The sequence below is a fragment of the Anomaloglossus baeobatrachus genome, chromosome 3 (genome assembly GCF_048569485.1).
Source record: "Anomaloglossus baeobatrachus isolate aAnoBae1 chromosome 3, aAnoBae1.hap1, whole genome shotgun sequence".
NCBI lineage: Eukaryota > Metazoa > Chordata > Amphibia > Anura > Aromobatidae > Anomaloglossus > Anomaloglossus baeobatrachus.
The window spans coordinates 186,257,785-186,277,941 of NC_134355.1; the positions used below are offsets into that span (position 1 = coordinate 186,257,785).

Below are 20,157 nucleotides of genomic sequence, written 5' to 3' on the forward strand. Positions count from 1 at the left end.
TTAGACCATGGGTTAGTAATAGAGTAAAAACAGGAGTTAGACCACAAGCTAGAAATATTGTTAGTTCAGCAGTTAAAGTTAGGTTATCCCAGAATTTAAGGTTAAGGTTTGGGTTAGGCCAGAGGTGAGGATTAGGGTTGAGTCCTGGGTTAAGGTTAGGGTTAGGGTTAGACCATGGGTTAGGAATAGAGTTAAAACAGGAGTTAGGGTCAGACCAGGAGCTAGAAATAGGGTTAGTTCAGCAGTTAAAGTTGGGTTACCCCAGTATTTAAGGTTTAGGTTAAGTCAGTGGTGAGGATTAGGGTATGGTCCTGGGTTAAGGCTAGGGTTAGGGTTAGACTATGGGTTAGGAATAGAGTTAAAACGGGAGTTAGGGTCAGATCAGTGTTAGAGAAGCCATTTTGTCTTCTTTGTCTTCTCTTGTACACCATATTGTCTGATCTTATATAAGAAAAAAATTTAATCAATGTTCTATCGAATTGGCATAAACAACATCTGTATTTGCTATTGTGATAACTTGGTTTCCTGGAATATGTTCTCTTTCAAATATGCACTTTTCTTAGAATATACTGTCTGGCTCCCAAAATCTGACTAATTCTGTATCTTTTCCCAAAATATGTCTTATTGTTAAATGAGACTTGGCATAATACTTCTTATCACATCCCTTAAAACCTTTGTATCCTTTTGGCTCAATGCTATTCATTTCTATTATAATTATATCCATCTACTCCTCTGTATCCTTGAAATCTGTACTCCATCACATACCTTCCTGACATATCTCTCTGACATATTCTGGGAACCTAGTTTTGGACAGTTCTTTGTTTATCTCCCAGAAGTATAACAAAGATTAACCTTGACCTATGATATTTGGTATCCACCTAAAATTGTGCAATTATATCACATGTCTCATATTATGTAACCAGCTAAGAAGGGTATAAAAAGCCCGAGTAACCAATAATAAACAGTGTTAGACTGATTTTTAACAGATTACAGACGTCTTGTCTTGGTTTGTTGAAGCGTCACACTAAGAACCGGCCGATCCCCCACAGCTACCTGAGAGGAAAGCGGCTCCGACTCTAACAATTTGGAGGCACCCAGCGAGCCATCCCAAAACTGGGACCAAGACTTTCCCCTTTCAGTCCTTCCAAAACTGAACACAGCAATCTTCCTCGCTTGAACAGAAAATACTAACATCAAACCTGGGTAAAGTTGAGCTTTTTGATCTCAGAGTATTTCTCTTCAAGAGGGGGTAGAAGGCACGAGTCACTTTCCGGGGGATATAAACAGGAAACTCGCAAATCCTCAGGTAGCCTTTATGTTTATTGTTTGTCTTGTCCTATATGCTGAAAACAAAGTTGTAGTTCTTGTAAGTAAAGCTGCTAAAGTTTTTTTCTTTCTTCTTCTGTCTTCCCACTTTACCTATTTAACAATACTAACCTATTAACTAATATAATACTTGGCTACTTCTTATGACCTTTTTCAATCTGATAATTGAGAGGGGTTTTTTTTAGGTGGTAATATTCTATCACTTTCCCCTGTATTGTCAGAGACTTACAGGGCACAATGAGGGGGGAGAGAAGAGAGGGAGAGAAGAGACTGCAGCGTTGTGACCTTATGACCCACCCTCGCTGTACAGAGCTCATGGAATTGGAATGCCGTGTATTAACTGAGTTAGAAGTATGTAATTTGTTTCTAGATGGGCAGAAACAGAAGAAAGTTTAGGATTGTTTTTGTCTCAAATATATGCTCATATGCTCAGCTTGGTCTTGCAGAAGGAAATGGTGATGATGCATGGTTGATTTATCCACAGGCGTTGAAAAGCTTTTAATTCCTCTATAGTATATATTGATAACAGTTGTTTTGCATCTCTGATGCTTAGAGGTACAGTCCAAGCTGCGTATGACTTGTGAACATTGTCTTTGCTCAGTAACATTGGTGAGGAAAGGTAAAGTTATAATAAAGGATTTAGGAAAGTTGTTGAAGGGACTAGGAATGAGAGGTGATCCACTGGATTACACTCTCTGGGAGTCAGCCCTAGTAACGGGGCCAGAGGGATGGACTTGTGTGTGTGGAGAACAAAATCCTGATTGGTGCGAATATTGTGCTGCCTGTGGCAGACCAAGACCACGCAAACAAACAGGATCTCATGTCCCCAGCACAAGAACAGGGCATGGGATCAGAATCAATATTGAAGACAATGAGACGCACACCCTGTACCATGGGTGACGAGGAATAGAAGTGTCAGCATCAGATGATTCTGATGCATGAGGAATATATAGCTATTGCAATTGGAGTTGTGTTTGTTTGTGTGTCTTTACTTGCTTAGACAATGGTGTATTAGGATTCGAACAGAGCAGAAAGTAGAAGCTGGTTTGATTGCCTTGGAGGCGGGAGGTTCAGTATTGGCTGCTAGCAGGTAAATACTAAATTCGAAGGAAAGGGAATTAGTAGCTAGCCGAATAGTCAATCGCTAGAACTGCAAGACAAGGATCGCGACCTTTGAGCAGTTCAGCAGATAGTGTGATACGGTGACACAGGGATCGCTACCCTTGAACTAAAACACTATGGGAACCAGTCTTACCAGACATTCTACTAAGTCAAGCAAAATTGATCCAAGATTCAAGATGATTGATTTAGTGAGAATGGAGAATGGGGAGAAGGCAGTAAAAAATAGTGCAAAGATACTGAAAAAAGCGGGGATGCCTAAAACAGGTTGTTTAGATTTTTTACCGGTGGCGGCAGTTCAGCCGAGAGAATGACCAATGGATTCAGAAGCACGGATACCATGCTCAGGTGGCAGCATGGATCCGGACATCCGAACGCCATCATCCCCTTATAAATGACCATAACGATGAGTATAGACTTAAGGTATTAGAGGAGAAATTTATTGATAAATTGTGTTCAGAAATGTTTCAAGGGCAAGATGAAAGTATAGACAAATATCATGCTCGATGTGTTTCCATTTTTACAGATCATGGTTATGACTTAAAGGACCATAAAGAAATAATACTATTTAAGGGTATGTTTAAGGAGGGGTTAAGGGGGGATCTTAGAAAAAAAATAGTAAAAACATGTGTAGAATATTCATATGTACCTCTGGAACAATCACTGCACATGATAAGAGCTATAGAGGATCAGATGATAAAAAGAAAACAAGAAGAAAAATGTATTTCACAAGAATATAGGAAAAAAGGATTGTGTTTGGAATGTGAACAGATAGAGTACATGAAAAGGGACTGTCCTCAGAAGAGAAGGAAAAAAAAGAAAAAGAAAGAGGACAGACACATGTGGCAATGATAATTTTATGCATGCAGTCATTGTGTATAATTTGATGTTTGTTGTAATGATGTCTTTAATTCAGTTAGATGAAGAGAAACTGACCTTGATGAGCAATAAGTGGCTGTAAAAGGTACCTGTATGTGTATGTATTAGACAATATCCCATGAGCAGAAAGCAGAATGGAAGCCATCACAAAACAGGTAGAAAATTATCTAAAGGAAGGAATTATAAGGTTATGCAGAATTGAAACAATTGGTGAGTTGTGAATTGGGGAATGTCATTCCTTCAGCGTCAGAGAAAATGCAGCCAACTATTTCATGTGCTGGCAGCTTGTAACAAAGACAAAACCCTATCAGCAGACTCTAAAAGCAAAAGAGGGGTTTGAGATGCTGAAGAGTGACATTCTCTGTGGATTCATAATTCTCTCTGCACCGGCACTGGAATATCTCTCATTTTATTTGTTTTGTTATAAATTGGGAAAAAACACCATCTAGTGGGTCATATATCCGAGTGGTGGTTGCCTGTGCAAAGAAAGCATGTTAATGTTAATTTGGTAACTCACCTTAGAAATACAGGCACCACACTCAGTGTAGTAATTATTACTTCAAGTACTGACAAAATATTTATTAATGTACTGACTAGCAAAGTGTAAGGTAGCTCTACTCATAGTATTCAATCCAGCTACTTTGTTATTCGACACAGATGATAAATGAAGTTTAGAGACAATTGTTTTGAACAGATGGAGAACACTGTATATTTGTCCACTCAATGGTGGATAAATATACAAACAAGATGGAGAACACTGTATATTTGTCCACTGAATGGTGGCTAAATATACAAACGGGGGGAAAGGAGGTTATCTATTATATACTCTAGTAGTATAGTAGCGCTTCCCTTGTAATAGTCACTATGAAACATGTCTGTTAACTAGAATATGAAAATATAGTTGTTTTGTTCAGTATTTTTGACCATATAAAGTAAAAATACGGAAGATCAATTAACTGTTCGGAGATAATGTTATAAGAATGATATGATGACATATTTTTAGTTTTGTTTTTACAGATTTTTACAGATGATTGGTCGACTCTGCACTGGAAATGCTACGGTTTACATAGCACGAGATAATTAAAATTTAAACCACTCTTTCCTTACCTATATTGGTACAGAGGGCAGTGATGATGAGGCCCTCTCTGAATGGGAAGAACAGAACTGGGTAAGATAGTTAAAAATGTAAGCGATAGATCTTTTCTGAATGTCAACTGAAATGAAAAACTGTAGAATACGTACAATCCCGGATGAAGGTTCTCCTGTTGTTGCTCTCCTGTTGTTAAATAAGCCAGGTAAAATGAAGATAAAGTCTAGACCTGAGCTGACAGTGATGGAGCCAAAGAAATGCTTGCACAGGTGCAGTTAACAAAGAAACAATAACCGGGCCTAGAGTTGAGAGTTTTCCATCTTTCCCTGTACAGACCACCTTGGTGGCTCCTGTCACGTCCGTGACATCTGCCACTCCTTGTGTTCTTAAATCCCTACAGGTACAAGAAATTCAACGAGGAGTGGAGTTAGAGACGCAGGAAGCCCAGCTGACTGAGGTCTGTGGATACAGGGCGGTAATATTTCTCTGCCAAAAGCTCTCTTCTTATTGATGGTCCAGGTAACCAATAGATTAATAAGGAATTCTCTGTGAAAAACAGATATCAGTGTGTGTCTTAAGAGACAAGGTATGGGTGACACCAGAATTTAGTCCAGATTTACCCAGACTTGTAAGATACATGCCCAAAATAATGTAAGAATGAAAACTGTATAGTCTCATAGAAATATACCCTGCATTGGCTCTTCCCATCTCAGAGACCGCAGATAGATTATAGCGATATACCATGAGCAGGTGTTATGCAAGTTTGTGCGTGTTCTGTAAATTTCTTTCCAGATTTGGTCAGAGGCAATCCAGTGCAGAAAATGATACGTTATTGCTAGAAAAGCACATGATAGAAATTGTATATAAAAAATATTTATAAAAGATAAAAGGTACAAAGTGCAATTTTTGTTCTCAGATCCAGTAGGATACAGTAATCAGACGTGCAATTTTTGTTATATAAATGATTGATTAAACATGTAATACCATGTAATAAACAGTTGGTTTCAGTTTCATTCCAGATCCTTCCAATCTGGCACACATTCTCTGAAGTCTGGGGGACTGGGTGACAATCTGGAGACATGTGAGGGAAAGCTTGGATCTACACCAAGTCCAACTTAGTACACCAACCTTAGTAAAAGTCCATGCATCCCACTGCAAGAGGGTTCACAAAGACTAAGGAAATGGCATTAGGGAAGTATTGTGTACTGCTTCTCTTTTTATATTTTGTTTGACACTGATACTTGTGCAAACCGCAGAGGAATACACATGAATGAGGAAATTGAAGAAGGGCAATTGGGTGATGGAGCAGCAGAAATGTCAATAGCCATTGACAAGGAACCATACTGTATGCCTTTTCAATTTTATAGAACAGTTACCACTGACTTAGAAGATTCTTGGTGTTTGTATGATGAGACTTTGCGATTTGTATCAGTGGTAATGGCACTACTAAATGAGTATCAGTTTGAACTTCCAAAAGGTATTTACATTGTTTGTGGGGAAAAGGCTTATAGATGGATCCCTAAGGGGGCAGAAGGAACTTGTACATTGGCGAGATTAGAACCTGCAACCTGGGTATGGAATGAGGAAGATTTCCCATATAAAAATATTCCTCAACATATGCTTGCAAAACGTGATACTGACACAAATTCTGATAAACAGACACAGAAACATTTATTCAGTACTCCATGGTATGCCCAAGCGGGAATGGTATTAACAGGTCCATTGGGAGTAATGTTGGGAACAATGAGTAATGCCCAAATGATTCAAGAACTAGGAGATATTTTTGATAACGTGACTGATCTATTATTTGATGCAATAAATATAGATTCAGCCTACACAGAACAGCTCATTATCATTACCAATCAACACTCGATGGTACTTGATTATCTCACTGCTTCTAGTGGAGGCTTCTGTCAGGTGGTGGGACCTTCATGTCGTCACTTCATAAACCCTGAAGGACTGATGCAGGTTACACATGACATAAACCAAGCAGAGAGATTGAAAAAGGGATTTAAGGAGGCCAATGCACTAGGTGAATTGCCCTTTCCTTCATGGCTCTCATGGTTAAACCCACTGAACTTATTCAAAGGTGTGGGTGGATGGATCACTGGGATAATACATTATGTGATTCAAGGAGCATTTATAATATTGGTAATTGCAGTGCTGATAAAGGTATTTGTAATGCTTGTGAAGAAAATTCTAGGAGCTAATTGTAACTGTTTTTCAGGAAAATACAAACTCAAAAAGGGAAAGGTTGTCGATACTGAATCCCTCCAAACCCAAGTAATGATGACCATAATGACCACAAAGAGATGCAGATGCATAATATGCAACAGGGAGACCTTGGTGGACTTGACAGACTGTACCTACTGTGGAAGTCCTGTGAAATTGATTGACCAAAAGATGCAAGAAAATCAACAAAAAGAGAACTTTAATACTGTGTAAAAACACCATAAAGTGTGTGATATATAAACACACTACACGGATTACACAAACATATATCACATTTATATAATGAATAAACTGGTAATACATATATACAATATTATACTACATCTAGCCATGAATATATTCCCCTCTAGGATCAGTGGATAGGATGGGTATAGGGAAAACGTAGGCCGATCCCACAGAGCACGTTTGAATGGCAGGACCCCATGATGCGCATAGGGAAAGCCTTGTGTATTGTGAAGTAGGACAAGCCTTTGCGGTCTACCCCATAGGAAGGGACAGCTAAGATAGAACATAATTAATCAAAAGAGGGGAATTGTTAGAGAAGCCATTTTGTCTTCTTTGTCTTCTCTTGTACACCATATTGTCTGATCTTATATAAGAAAATGATGTAATCAATGTTCTATCGAAGTCGCATAAACAACATCTGTATTTGCTATTGTGATAACTTGGTTTCCTGGAATATGTTCTCTTTCAAATATGCACTTTTCTTAGAATATACTGTCTGGCTCCCAAAATCTGACTAATTCTGTATCTTTTCCCAAAATATGTCTTATTGTTAAATGAGACTTGGCATAATACTTCTTATCACATCCCTTAAAACCTTTGTATCCTTTTGGCTCAATGCTATTCATTTCTATTATAATTATATCCATCTACTCCTCTGTAACCTTGAAATCTGTACTCCATCACATACCTTCCTGACATATCTCTCTGACATATTCTGGGAACCTAGTTTTGGACAGTTCTTTGTTTATCTCCCAGAAGTATAACAAAGATTAACCTTGACCTATGATATTTGGTATCCACCTAAAATTGTGCAATTATATCACATGTCTCATATTATGTAACCAGCTAAGAAGAGTATAAAAAGCCCGAGTAACCAATAATAAACAGTGTTAGACTGATTTTTAACAGATTACAGACGTCTTGTCTTGGTTTGTTGAAGCGTCACACTTAGAACCGGCCGATTCCCCACAGCTACCTAAGAGGAAAGAGGCTCCGACTCTAACACCAGGAGCTAGAAATAGGGTTAGTCCAGCAGTTAAAGTTAGGTTATCCCAGAATTTAAGGTTTAGGTTTGGGTTACGACAGAGTTGAGGATTAGGGATGACTCATGGTTTAAGGCTAGGGTTAGGGTTAGACCATGGGTTAGGAATAGAGTAAAAACAGGAGTTAGTTTAAAACTAGGGGATAGAAATGGGTTATTCCAGCAGTTTAACCTAGGTTAAGCCAGAATTTAAAGTTTAGATTAAGCAAGAGATGAGGATTAGAGTTGGGTCCTGGGTTAAGGCTAGGGTTAGGGTTAGACCATGGGTTAGGAATACAGTTAAAACAGGAGTTAGGGTCAGACCAGGAGCTAGAAATAGAGTTAGTCCAGCAGTTAAAGTTGGGTTATCCTAGAATTTAAGGTTTAGGTTTGGGTTATGCCAGAGGTGAGGATTAGGGATGAGTCCTGTGTTAAGGCTAGGGTTAGGGTTAGACCATGGGTTAGGAAAAGAGTTAAAACAGGAGTTAGGGTCAGACCAGAAGCTAGAAATAGGGTTAGTCTAGCAGTTAAAGATAGGTTATTACAGTATTTAAGGTTTAGGTTAAGTCAGAGATGATGATTAGGGTTTGGTCGTGGGTTAAGGTTAGGGTTAGGGTTAGACCGTGGGTTAGGAATAGAGTTAAAACAGGAGTTAGGGTCAGACCACGAGCTAGAAATAAGGTTAGTCCAGCAGTTAAAGTCAGGTTATCCCAGAATTTAAGGTTTAGGTTTGGGTTAGGTCAAAGGTAAAGATTAGGGTTGAGTCCTGGGTTAGGGCTAGGGTTAGGGTTAGACTATGGGTTAGGAATAGAGTAAAAACAGGAGTTAGTTTAAAACTAGGGGATAGAAATTGGGTTAGTCCAGCTATTTAACCTAGGTTAAGCCAGAATTTAAGATTTAGATTAAACAAGAGGTGAGGTCTAGAGTTGGGTCCTGAGTTAAGGCTATCGTTAGGGTTAGACCATGGGTTAGAATTAGAGTTAAAACAGGAGTTAGGGTTAGACCAAAAGCTAGAAATAGGGTTATTTCAGCAGTTAAAGATAGGTTAATCCAGTATTTAAGGTTTAGGTTAAGTCAGAGGTGAGGATTAGGGTTGGGTCCTGGGTTAAGGCTAGGGTTAGGGTTAGACCATGGGTTAGGAATAGAGGGAAAAACAGACGATAGTTTAAAACTAGAGGCTAAAAATAGGGTTAGTCCAGCAGTTTAACATAGGTTAAGCCAGAATTTAAGGTTTAGGTTAAGCCAGATGTGAGGACTAGGGTTGAGTCCTGGGTTAAGGCTAGGGTTAGGGTTAGGCCATGGGTTAGTAATAAAGTTAAAACAGGAGTTAGGGTCAGACCACAAGCTAGAAATATGGTTATTCCAGCAGTTAAAGTTAGGTTATCCCAGAATTTAAGGTTAAGGTTTGGGTTAGGCCAGAGGTGAGGATTAGGGTTGAGTCCTGGGTTAAGGTTAGGGTTAGGGTTAGACCATGGGTTATGAATAGAGTTGAAACAGGAGTTAGGGTCAGACCAGGAGCTAGAAATAGGGTTATTCCAGCAGTTAAAGTTAGGTTATTCCAGTATTTAAGGTTTATGTTAAGTCAGAGGTGAGGATTAGGGTTGGGTCCTGGGTTAAGGCTAGGGTTAGGGTTAGACCATGGGTTAGGAATAGAGTTCAAACAGGAGTTAGCGTCAGACCAGGAGCTAGAAATAGGGTTAGTCCAGCAGTTAAAGTTAGGTTGTTCCAGTATTTAAGGTTTAGGTTAAGTCAGAGGTGATGATTAGGGTTGGGTCGTGGGTTAAGGATAGGGTTAGGGCTAGACCGTGGGTTAGGAATAGAGTTAAAACATTAGTTGGGGTCAGACCAGGGGATAGAAATAGGGTTAGTCCAGTAGTTAAACTTAGGTTAAACCAGAATTTAAGGTTTAGGTTAAGCCAGTGGTGAGGATTAGGGTTGGGTCTTGGGTTAAGTCTAGGGTTAGGGTTAGAACAGGGGTTAGTAATAGAGTTAAAACAGGAGTTAGGGTCAGACCACTAGCTAGAAATAAGGTTAGTCCAGCAGTTAAAGTTATTTAAGGTTTAGGTTTGGGTTAGGCCAGAGGTGAGGATTATGGTTAAATCCTGGGTTAAGGTTAGGGTTAGGGTTAGACCATGGGTTATAAATACACTTAAAACAGGAGTTAGGGTCAGACCAGGAATTAAAAATAGGGTTAGTCCAGCAGTGAAAGTTAGGTTATCCCATTATTTAAGGTTAAGTCAGAGGTGAGGATTAGGGTTGGATCCTGGGTTAAGGCTAGGGTTAGAGTTAGACCATGGGTTAGGAATAGAGTTAAAACAGGAGTTAGGGTCAGACCAGGAGCTAGAAATAAGGTTATTCCAGCAGTTAAAGTTAGGTAATTCCAGGATTTAAGGTTTAGGTTAAGCCAGTGGTGAGGATTAGGGTTGGGTCTTGGGTTAAGTCTAGGGTTAGGGTTAGAACATGGGTTAGGAATAGAGTAAAAACAGGAGTTTGTTTAAAACTAGGGGATTGAAATTGAGTTAGTCCAGCAGTTTAACCTAGGTTAAGCCAGAATTTAAGATTTAGGTTAAGAAAGAGGTGAGGATTAGAGTTGGGTCCTGAGTTAAGACTATCGTTAGGGTTAGACCATGGGTTAGGATTAGAGTTAAAACAGGAGTTAGGATTAGACCAGGAGCTAGAAATAGGGTTAATTCCTGGGTTAAAGTTAGGGTTAGGGTTAAACCATGGGTTAGGAATAGACTTAAAACAGGAGGTAGGGTCAGAACAGGAATTAGAAATAAGGTTAGTCCAGCAGTTAAAGTTAGATTATCCCAGTATTTAAGGTTTAGGGTAAATCAGAGGTGAGGATAAGGGTTGGGTCCTGGGTTAAGGTTAGGGTTAGGGTTAGACCATGGGTTAGGAATAGAGTTAAAACAGGAGTTAGGGTCAGACCAGGAGCTAGAAATAGGGTTAGTCCAGCAGTTAAAGTTGGGTTACTCCAGTATTTAAGGTTTAGGTTAAGTCAGATGTGAGGATTAGGGTATGGTCCTGGGTTAAGGCTAGGGTTAGGGTTAGACCTTGGGTTAGAAATAGAGTAAAAACAGGAGTTAGTTTAAAACTAGGGGATAGAAATTGGGTTAGTCCAGCAGTTTAACAAAGGTTAAGCCAGAATTTAAGATTTAGATTAAGCAAGAGGTAAGGATTCGAGTTGGGTCCTGAGTTAAGGCTATCGTTGGGGTTAGACCATGGGTTAGGATTAGAGTTAAAACAGGAGTTAGGGTTAGACCAGGAGCTAGAAATAGGGTTATTTCAGCAGTTAAAGATAGGTTATTCCAGTATTTAAGGTTTAGGTTAAGTCAGAGGTGAGGATTAGGCTTGGGTCCTTCGTTAAGACTAGGGTAGGGTTAGACCATGGGTTAGGAATAGAGATAAAAACAGAAGTTAGTCTAAAAATAGGGTTAGTCCAGCAGTTTAACTTAGGTTAAGCCAGAATTTAAAGTTTAGGTTAAGCAAGAGGTGAAGATTAGGGTTGGGTCCTAGGTTAAGGCTAGGGTTAGGGTTAGACCATGGGTTAGTAATAGAGTTAAAAAAGGAGTTAGGGTCAGACCACAAGCTAGAAATAGGGTTAGTCCAGCAGTTAAAGTTAGGTTAACCCTGAATTTAAGGTTAAGGTTTAGGTTAAGTCAGAGGTAATGATTAGGGTTGGGTCGTGGGTTAAGGATAGGGTTAGGGTTAGACCATGGGTTAGGAATAGAGTTAAAACAGGAGTTGGGGTCAGACTAGAAGATAGAAATAGGGTTAGTACAGTAGTTTAATTTAGGTTAAACCAGAATTTAAGGTTTAGGTTAAGCCAGTGGTGAGGATTAGGGTTGGGTCTTGGGTTAAGTCTATGGTTAGGGTTAGACTATGGGTTAGGAATAGAGTAAAAACAGGAGTTAGTTTAAAACTAGGGGATAGAAATTGGGTTAGTCCAGCAGTTTAACCTAGGTTAAGCCAGAATTTAAGATTGAGATTAAGCAAGAGGTGAGGATTAGAGTTGGGTCCTGAGTTAAGGCTATCAATAGGGTTAGACCATGGGTTAGGATTAGAGTTAAAACCAGAGTTAGGGTTAGACCAGGAGCTAGAAATAGGTTTATTTCAGCAGTTAAAGATAGGTTATTCCAGTATTTAAGGTTTAGGTTAAGTCAGAGGTGAGGATTAGGGTTGGGTCCTGGGTTAAGGCTAGGGTTAGACCATGGGTTAGGAATAGAGTTAAAACAGGAGTTAGGGTCAGACCAGGAGCTAGAAATAGGGTTAGTCCAGCAGATAAAGTTAGGTTATCCCAGAATTTAAGGTTAAGGTATGGGTTAGGCCAGAGGTGAGGATTAGGGTTGAGTCCTGGGTTAAGGTTAGGGTTAGGGTTAGACCATGGGTTAGGAATAGAGTAAAAACAGTAGTTAGTTTAAAACTAGGGGCTAGAATTAGGGTTAGTCCAGCAGTTTAACCTAGGTTAAGCCAGAATTGAAGGTTTAGGTTAAGCCAGAGGTGAGGATTAGGGTTGGGTCCTGGGTTAAGGCTAGGGTTAGGTTAGATCATAGGTTAGTAATAGAGTTAAAACAGGAGTTAGGGTCAGACCACGAGCTAGAAATAGGGTTAGTCCAGCAGTTAAAGTTAGGTTATCCCAGAATTTAAGGTTTAGGTTTGGGTTGGGCCAGAGGTGAGGATTAGGGATGAGTGCTGGTTTAAGGCTAGGGTTAGTGTTAGACCATGGGTTAGGAATAGAGTAAAAACAGGAGTTAGTTTAAAACTAGGGGATAGAAATTGGGTTAGTCCAGCAGTTTAACCTAGGTTAAGCCAGAATTTAAGATTTAGATTAAGCCAGAGGTGAGGATTAGAGTTGGGTCCTGAGTTAAGGCTATCGTTAGGTTTAGACCATGGGTTAGGATTATAATTAATACAGGAGTTAGGGTTAGACCAGGAGCTAGAAATATTGTTATTTCAGCAGTTAAAGATAGGTTATTCCAGTATTTAAGGTTTAGGTTAAGTCAGAGGTGAGGATTAGGGTTGGGTCCTTCGTTAAGACTAGGGTTAGGCTTAGCCCATGGGTTAGGAATAGAGTTAAAACAGGAGTTAGAGTCAGATCAGGAGCTAGAAATAGGGTTAGTCCAGCAGTTTAACGTAGGTTAAGCCAGAATTTAAAGTTTAGGTTAAGCCAGAGGTGAAGATTATTGTTGGATCGTAGAATAAGGCTAGGGTTAGGGTTAGACCATGGGTTAGTAATAGAGTTAAAAAAGAAGTTAGGGTCAGACCACAAGCTAGAAATATGTATAGTCCAGCAGCTATAGCTAGGTTATCCTGAATTTAAGGTTAAGGTTTGGGTTAGGCCAAAGGTGAGGATTAGGGTTGAGTCCTGGGTTAAATTTAGGGTTAGGGTTAGACCATGGGTTAGGAATAGAGTTAAAACAGGAGTTAGGGTCAGACCAGGAGCTAGAGATAGGGTTAGCCCAGCAGTTAAAGTTAGGTTAAGCCAGAATTTAGGTTTTAGATTAAGACATAGGTGAGGATTAGGGTTGGGTCAGGGGTTAGAGCTAAGGTTAGGGTTAGACCATGGGTTAGTAATAGAGTTAAAACAGGAGTAAGGGTCAGACCAAGAGCTAGAAATAGGGTTAGTCCAGCAGTTAAAGTTAGGTTATCCCAGAATTTAAGGTTTAGGTTTGGGTTAGGCCAGAGGTGAGGATTAGGGATGAGTCCTGGGTTAAGGTTAGGGTTAGGGTTAGACCATGGGTTAGGAATAAAGTTGAAACAGGAGTTAGGGTCAGACCAGGAATTAGAAATAGGCTTAGTCCAGCAGTTAAAGTTAAGTTATCCCAGTATTTAAGGTTTAGGTTAAGTCAGAGGTAAGGATAAGGGTTGGGTCCTGGGTTAAGGCTAGGGTTAGGGTTAGACCATGGGTTAGGAATAGAGTTAAAACAGGAGTTAGGGTCAGACCAGGAGTTAGAAAAAGAGTTAGTCCAGCAGATAAAGTTAGGTTATCCCAGAATTTAAGGTTAAGGTATGGGTTAGGCCAGAGATGAGGATTAGGGTTGAGTCCTGGGTTAAGGTTAGGGTTAGTGTTAGACCATGGGTTAGGAATAGAATTAAAACAGGAGTTAGGGTCAGACCAGGAGCTAGAAATAGGGTTAGTCCAGCAGTTAAAGTTAGGTTAAGCCAGAATTTAAGGTTTGGGTTAGGCCTGAGGTGAGTATTAGGGTTGAGTCCTGGGTTAAGGTTAGGGTTAGGGTTAGACCATGGGTTAGGATTAGACTTAAAACAGGAGTTAGGGTCAGACCAGGAATTAGAAATAGGGTTAGTCCAGCAGTTAAAGTTAGTTTATCCCAGTATTTAAGGTTTAGGTTAAGTCAGAGGTGAGAATTAGGGTTGTGTCCTGGGTTAAGGCTAGGGTTAGGGTTAGACCAAGGGTTAGTAATAGAGTTAAAACAGGAGTTAGGGTCAGACTACAAGCTAGAAATAGGCTTAGTCCAGCAGTTAAAGTTAGGTTATCCCAGAATTTATGGTTAAGGTTTGGGTTAGGCCAGAGGTGAGGATTAGGGTTGAGTCCTGGGTTAAGGTTAGGGTTAGGGTTAGACCATGGGTTAGGAATTGAGTTAAAACAGGAGATAGGGTCAGACCAGGAGCTAGAAATAGGGTTAGTCCAGCAGTTAAAGTTAGGTTAAGCCAGAATTTAAGGTTTAGGTTAAGCCATAGGTGAGGATTAGGGTTGGGTCATTGGTTAGAGCTAGGATTAGGGTTAGACCATGGATTATTAATAGAGTTGAAACAGGAGTTAGGGTCAGACCACGAGCTAGAAATAGGGTTAGTCCAGCAATTAAAGTTATGTTATCCCAGAATTTAAGGTTTATGTTTCGGTTAGGCCAGAGGTGAGGTTTAGGGTTGAGTCCTGAGTTAAGGTTAGGTTTAGGGTTGGATCATCGGTTTGGAATAGAGTAAAAACAGAAGTTAGTTTAAAACTAGGGGCTAGAAATAGGGTTAGTCCAGCAGTTTAACCTATGTTAAGCCAGAATATAAGATTTAGATTAACCCAGAGGTGAGGATTAGGGTTGGGTCCTGGGTTTTGGCTAGGGTTAGAGTTAGACCACGTTTTAGGAACAGAGTTAAAACAGGAGTTAGGGTGAGACCAGGAGCTAGAAATAGGGTTAGTCCAGCAGTTAAAGTTAGGTTATCCCAGTATTTAAGGTTAAAGTTATGTCAGAGGTGTGGATTAGGGTTGGGTCCTGGGTTAAGGCAAGGGTTAGGGTTAGACTATGGGTTAGAAATAGAGTTAAAACAGGAGTTAGGTTCAGACCAGATGCTAGAAATAGGGTTAGTACAGAAGTTAAAGTTAGGTTATCCCAGAATTTAAGGTTAAGGTGTGGGTTAGGCCAGAGGTGAGGATTAAGGTTGAGTCCTGGGTTAGGGTTAGGGTTAGATCATAGGTTAGGAATAGAGTTAAAACAGGAGTTAGGGTCAGACCAGGAGCTAGAAATAGGGTTAGTCCAGCAGTTAAAGTTAGGTTAAGCCAGAATTTAAGGTTAAGGTTAAGCAATAGGTGAGGAATAGGGTTGGGTACTGGGTTAAGGCTAGGGTTAGGGTTACACTATGGGTTAGGAATAGAGTTAAAGCAGGTGTTAGCGTAAGACCAGGAGCTAGAAATAGCGTTAGTCTAGCAGTTAAAGTTAGCTTATCCCAGAATTTAAGGTTTAGGTTTGGGTTAGGCCAGAGGTGAGGATTAGGGTTGGGTCCTGGGTTAAGGTTAGGGTTAGGGTTGGACCATGGGTTAGAAATAGAGTTAAACCAAGAGTTAGGGTCAGACTAGGAGCTAGAAATAGGGTTAGTACAGCAGTTAAAGTTAGGTTATCCCAGAATTTAAGGTTTAGGTTTGGGTTAGGACAGAGGTGAGGATTAGGGGTTAGTCCTGGGTTAAGGTTAGGGTTAGGGTTACAACATGGGTTAGGAATAGAGTTAAAACAGGAGTTAGGGTCAGACCACGAGCTAGACATAGGGTTATTCCAGCAGTTAAGGTTAGGTTATCCCAGTATTGAAGGTTTAGGTTAAGTCAGAGGTGAGGATTAGGGTTGGTTCCTGGGTTAAGGCTAGGGTTGGGTTTAGACCATGGGTTAGTAATAGAGTAAATACTGGAGTTAGTTTAAAACTAGGGGCTAGAAATAGGGTTAGTTTAGTAGTTTAACCTAGGTTAAGCCAGAATTTAAGGTTTAGGTTAAGAGACAGGTGAGGATTAGAGTTGGGTCCTGGGTTAAGGCTAGGGTTAGGGTTAGACCATGGGTTAGTAATAGAGTTAAAACAGGAGTTAGGGTCAGACCACGAGCTAGAAATAGGGTTAGTCCAGCAGTTAAATTTAGATTATCCCAGATTTTAAGGTTTGCGTTTGTTTTAGGCCAGAGGTGAGGATTAGGGTTAAGTCCTGGGTTAAGGCTAGGGTTAGGGTGGACCATGGGTTAGGAATAGAGTAAATGCAGGAGTTAGTTTAAAACTAGGGGCTAGAAATAGGGTTAGTCCAGCAGTTTAACCTAGGTTAATCCAGAATTTAAGGTTTAGGTTAGCTTCTGGACTTACACTCCCTGGGACATGCTCTAAGGAGTAAAGGCATCGCTGGCTGATTTATCACATTGTTTACAAACACACCATGGTAACCGTGTTAGTCAGACTGCTGGGTTTCCGGGAATGATACATCGGACCAGGCATTGCAGGAGATAAGGCTTTGCTAGCTGATTCATTGTTTTATTTACAAGCGCACCATGGTAACTGTGCGATTCCTGCTGCTGAGATCCCGGAAATGACATATCGGATTAGACACCGCTAATTACAAACATTGGTCTCACATGGAGCTTTGCTGGATACAGCCCCCTATAAATAGGAAACCTGGGATTTTTTTTTACCACTCTTGGACGAAGCACACGAGCTGCGAAACGCGCGTCAGTGTTGGTGGGGGCCGTTGCACCGATACCCGCTGTGGATACTTTACACTGTCATAATATCATGTATGCTTTTCCATGACAATGTCACTGCTTTGTATATTTTTTCTTACAAATAGCCACTTTATGCTCTGATACACTTGTATTACATTTTTTTTATTTTTTTTGGCTGCGTTTTTCACTGAAAGGCATATATATGTATATATAAAGATTTCTTACATTATCCCTGCGATTAATGGTGGTATGTTTTATCACCACAGGTGCTGTGTCCCCCATCCTAATATTCTATCCGTCTTTGGGCGGTTCCATTTGATTAACATGTTTTTTTAATCATTACAAATAAAAGGATTATTTTATTACAATTGTTGCATTTGCTTGCTTTCCCCCTGTTTTGGTGTTCTATTGCATATTAGCAAGTTTTTTGATAATTTTGTGGCATTGGTGGTATAAACTATGCTGCCAGTTTAAGGGCCATAGTGGCATTGTCAGGGATAGTTATTGTTGTTTATTCTGCTGTTAATAAAGATAGACCACCGCTGCAATCTACACCACCTCTCAATTTTTACTACCACATTTTAAGTGCACAATCTTGTCGCAATCAAAATGAGTGGCAAAATGACAGATGCTGGTGGAAAGGGGAAGAGGCGTGTTGGAAAAGGAAAAAAAGAATTTGTCCGTGGGGAAGGTGGCAAAGCTCCATTAACATCTGCTGAAGATAGACCATCTTCCAGCAAAAGTAAGATGTCTACTACTTACCGTGGACAATCCGATGTGCTCCCTTTTTTACGGACACGAACAACTGGAACAAAGGTAGATGATGGCCAAAAAAGGAAAATGCTTGAATGGATCTCAAGTGGTCCAACAAGTGCCCTCTCCGCCACCTCAACTACCGCATCCAAAAAACACCAGTCCTCTGAGTTGTCATCCCAATCAAACTTGCTTTCTCCCAGCTCTGAAGTCTCCATCCGCCCTGCACAGTATGGTGGAACTGAGATGGCTGAGTCTGCAGAGCTGTTCAGTCACACTATAGCCTAAGAATCAGAGGTCTGCTCCCAAGCTACAGTGAGTACAGACCAGGAAATGGTCTGCAGTGATGCCCAGAACCTTTGTGACTCAGATTCAGGCCGTGAGGACCAAGTTTCTGAGCATAATGTTGACCCTTATTCACAAATAAGAAAGCCGCGGAGACACCATCACGTGTTTCTCAACGCTGGCAGGAAACTAGCCAGGTCTTTCACCGGGAAGGAACAACCACGGGAAGGGCAGTCTCCAGTCAAGGAGACCACCTATACCAAACATGGTATCCATCCACAGACAGCCGTTTCGGGGTATTTGCCGCTCATCAGTGTGGAGTAGGAATCTGGCTAGTGGGGGCAATGCCTAGTATAAGACTACTTAAGCAAGCATTGTTGACCTTAGGGAGATCAACATATCCACTGCGGAGACACCATCACGTGTTTCTCAACGCAGTGATTCTAGAGCATTGCCCCCTGGGAAGTATGCAAATAAGAAAGCCGCGGAGACACCATCACGTGTTTCTCAACGCTGGCAGGAAACTAGCCAGGTCTTTCACCGGGAAGGAACAACCACGGGAAGGGCAGTCTCCAGTCAAGGAGACCACCTATACCAAACATGGTATCCATCCACAGACAGCCGTTTCGGGGTATTTGCCCCTCATCAGTGTGGAGTAGGAATCTGGCTAGTGGGGGCAATGCCTAGTATAAGAATACTTAAGCAAGCATTGTTGAAATTAGGGAGATCAACATATCCACTGCGGAGACACCATCACGTGTTTCTCAACGCAGTGATTCTAGAGCATTGCCCCCTGGGAAGTATGCAAATAAGAAAGCCGCGGAGACACCATCACGTGTTTCTCAACGCTGGCAGGAAACTAGCCAGGTCTTTCACCGGGAAGGAACAACCACGGGAAGGGCAGTCTCCAGTCAAGGAGACCACCTATACCAAACATGGTATCCATCCACAGACAGCCGTTTCGGGGTATTTGCCCCTCATCAGTGTGGAGTAGGAATCTGGCTAGTGGGGGCAATGCCTAGTATAAGACTACTTAAGCAAGCATTGTTGACCTTAGGGAGATCAACATATCCACTGCGGAGACACCATCACGTGTTTCTCAACGCAGTGATTCTAGAGCATTGCCCCCTGGGAAGTATGCAAATAAGAAAGCCGCGGAGACACCATCACGTGTTTCTCAACGCTGGCAGGAAACTAGCCAGGTCTTTCACCGGGAAGGAACAACCACGGGAAGGGCAGTCTCCAGTCAAGGAGACCACCTATACCAAACATGGTATCCATCCACAGACAGCCGTTTCGGGGTATTTGCCCCTCATCAGTGTGGAGTACTACTCCGAAACGGCTGTCTGTGGATGGATACCATGTTTGGTATAGGTGGTCTCCTTGACTGGAGACTGCCCTTCCCGTGGTTGTTCCTTCCCGGTGAAAGACCTGGCTAGTTTCCTGCCAGCGTTGAGAAACACGTGATGGTGTCTCCGCGGCTTTCTTATTTGCATACTTCCCAGGGGGCAATGCTCTAGAATCACTGCGTTGAGAAACACGTGATGGTGTCTCCGCAGTGGATATGTTGATCTCCCTAAGGTCAACAATGCTTGCTTAAGTAGTCTTATACTAGGCATTGCCCCCACTAGCCAGATTCCTACTCCACACTGATGAGGGGCAAATACCCCGAAACAGCTGTCTGTGGATGGATACCATGTTTGGTATAGGTGGTCTCCTTGACTGGAGACTGCCCTTCCCGTGGTTGTTCCTTCCCGGTGAAAGACCTGGCTAGTTTCCTGCCAGCGTTGAGAAACACGTGATGGTGTCTCCGCGGCTTTCTTATTTGCATACTTCCCAGGGGGCAATGCTCTATAATCACTGCGTTGAGAAACACGTGATGGTGTCTCCGCAGTGGATATGTTGATCTCCCTAAGGTCAACAATGCTTGCTTAAGTAGTCTTATACTAGGCATAGCCCCCACTAGCCAGATTCCTACTCCACACTGATGAGGGGCAAATACCCCGAAACGGCTGTCTGTGGATGGATACCATGTTTGGTATAGGTGGTCTCCTTGACTGGAGACTGCCCTTCCCGTGGTTGTTCCTTCCCGGTGAAAGACCTGGCTAGTTTCCTGCCAGCGTTGAGAAACACGTGATGGTGTCTCCGCGGCTTTCTTATTTGCATACTTCCCAGGGGGCAATGCTCTAGAATCACTGCGTTGAGAAACACGTGATGGTGTCTCCGCAGTGGATATGTTGATCTCCCTAAGGTCAACAATGCTTGCTTAAGTAGTCTTATACTAGGCATTGCCCCCACTAGCCAGA

The 20,157-nt window shown here is 41.3% G+C and overlaps 1 protein-coding gene across 2 annotated transcripts; it reads left to right on the plus strand.

Moving 5' to 3' along the window:
- Nucleotides 1–987: 987 nt before the first annotated feature.
- Nucleotides 988–7,744, plus strand: LOC142296260 (syncytin-1-like). 2 transcript variants are annotated; one of them, XM_075339630.1, is made up of 2 exons: nt 988–1,306; nt 5,423–7,744. In XM_075339630.1, the coding sequence occupies exon 2, from the start codon at nt 5,681–5,683 to the stop codon at nt 6,857–6,859; it is 1,179 nt and encodes a 392-aa protein (XP_075195745.1). In that variant the 5' UTR covers nt 988–1,306; nt 5,423–5,680; the 3' UTR covers nt 6,860–7,744. The 2 variants fall into 2 exon arrangements, with proteins under 2 accessions (XP_075195745.1, XP_075195746.1); XM_075339631.1 differs by having other exon boundaries at nt 5,434–7,744.
- The last annotated feature ends 12,413 nt before the right edge of the window (nt 7,745–20,157 follow it).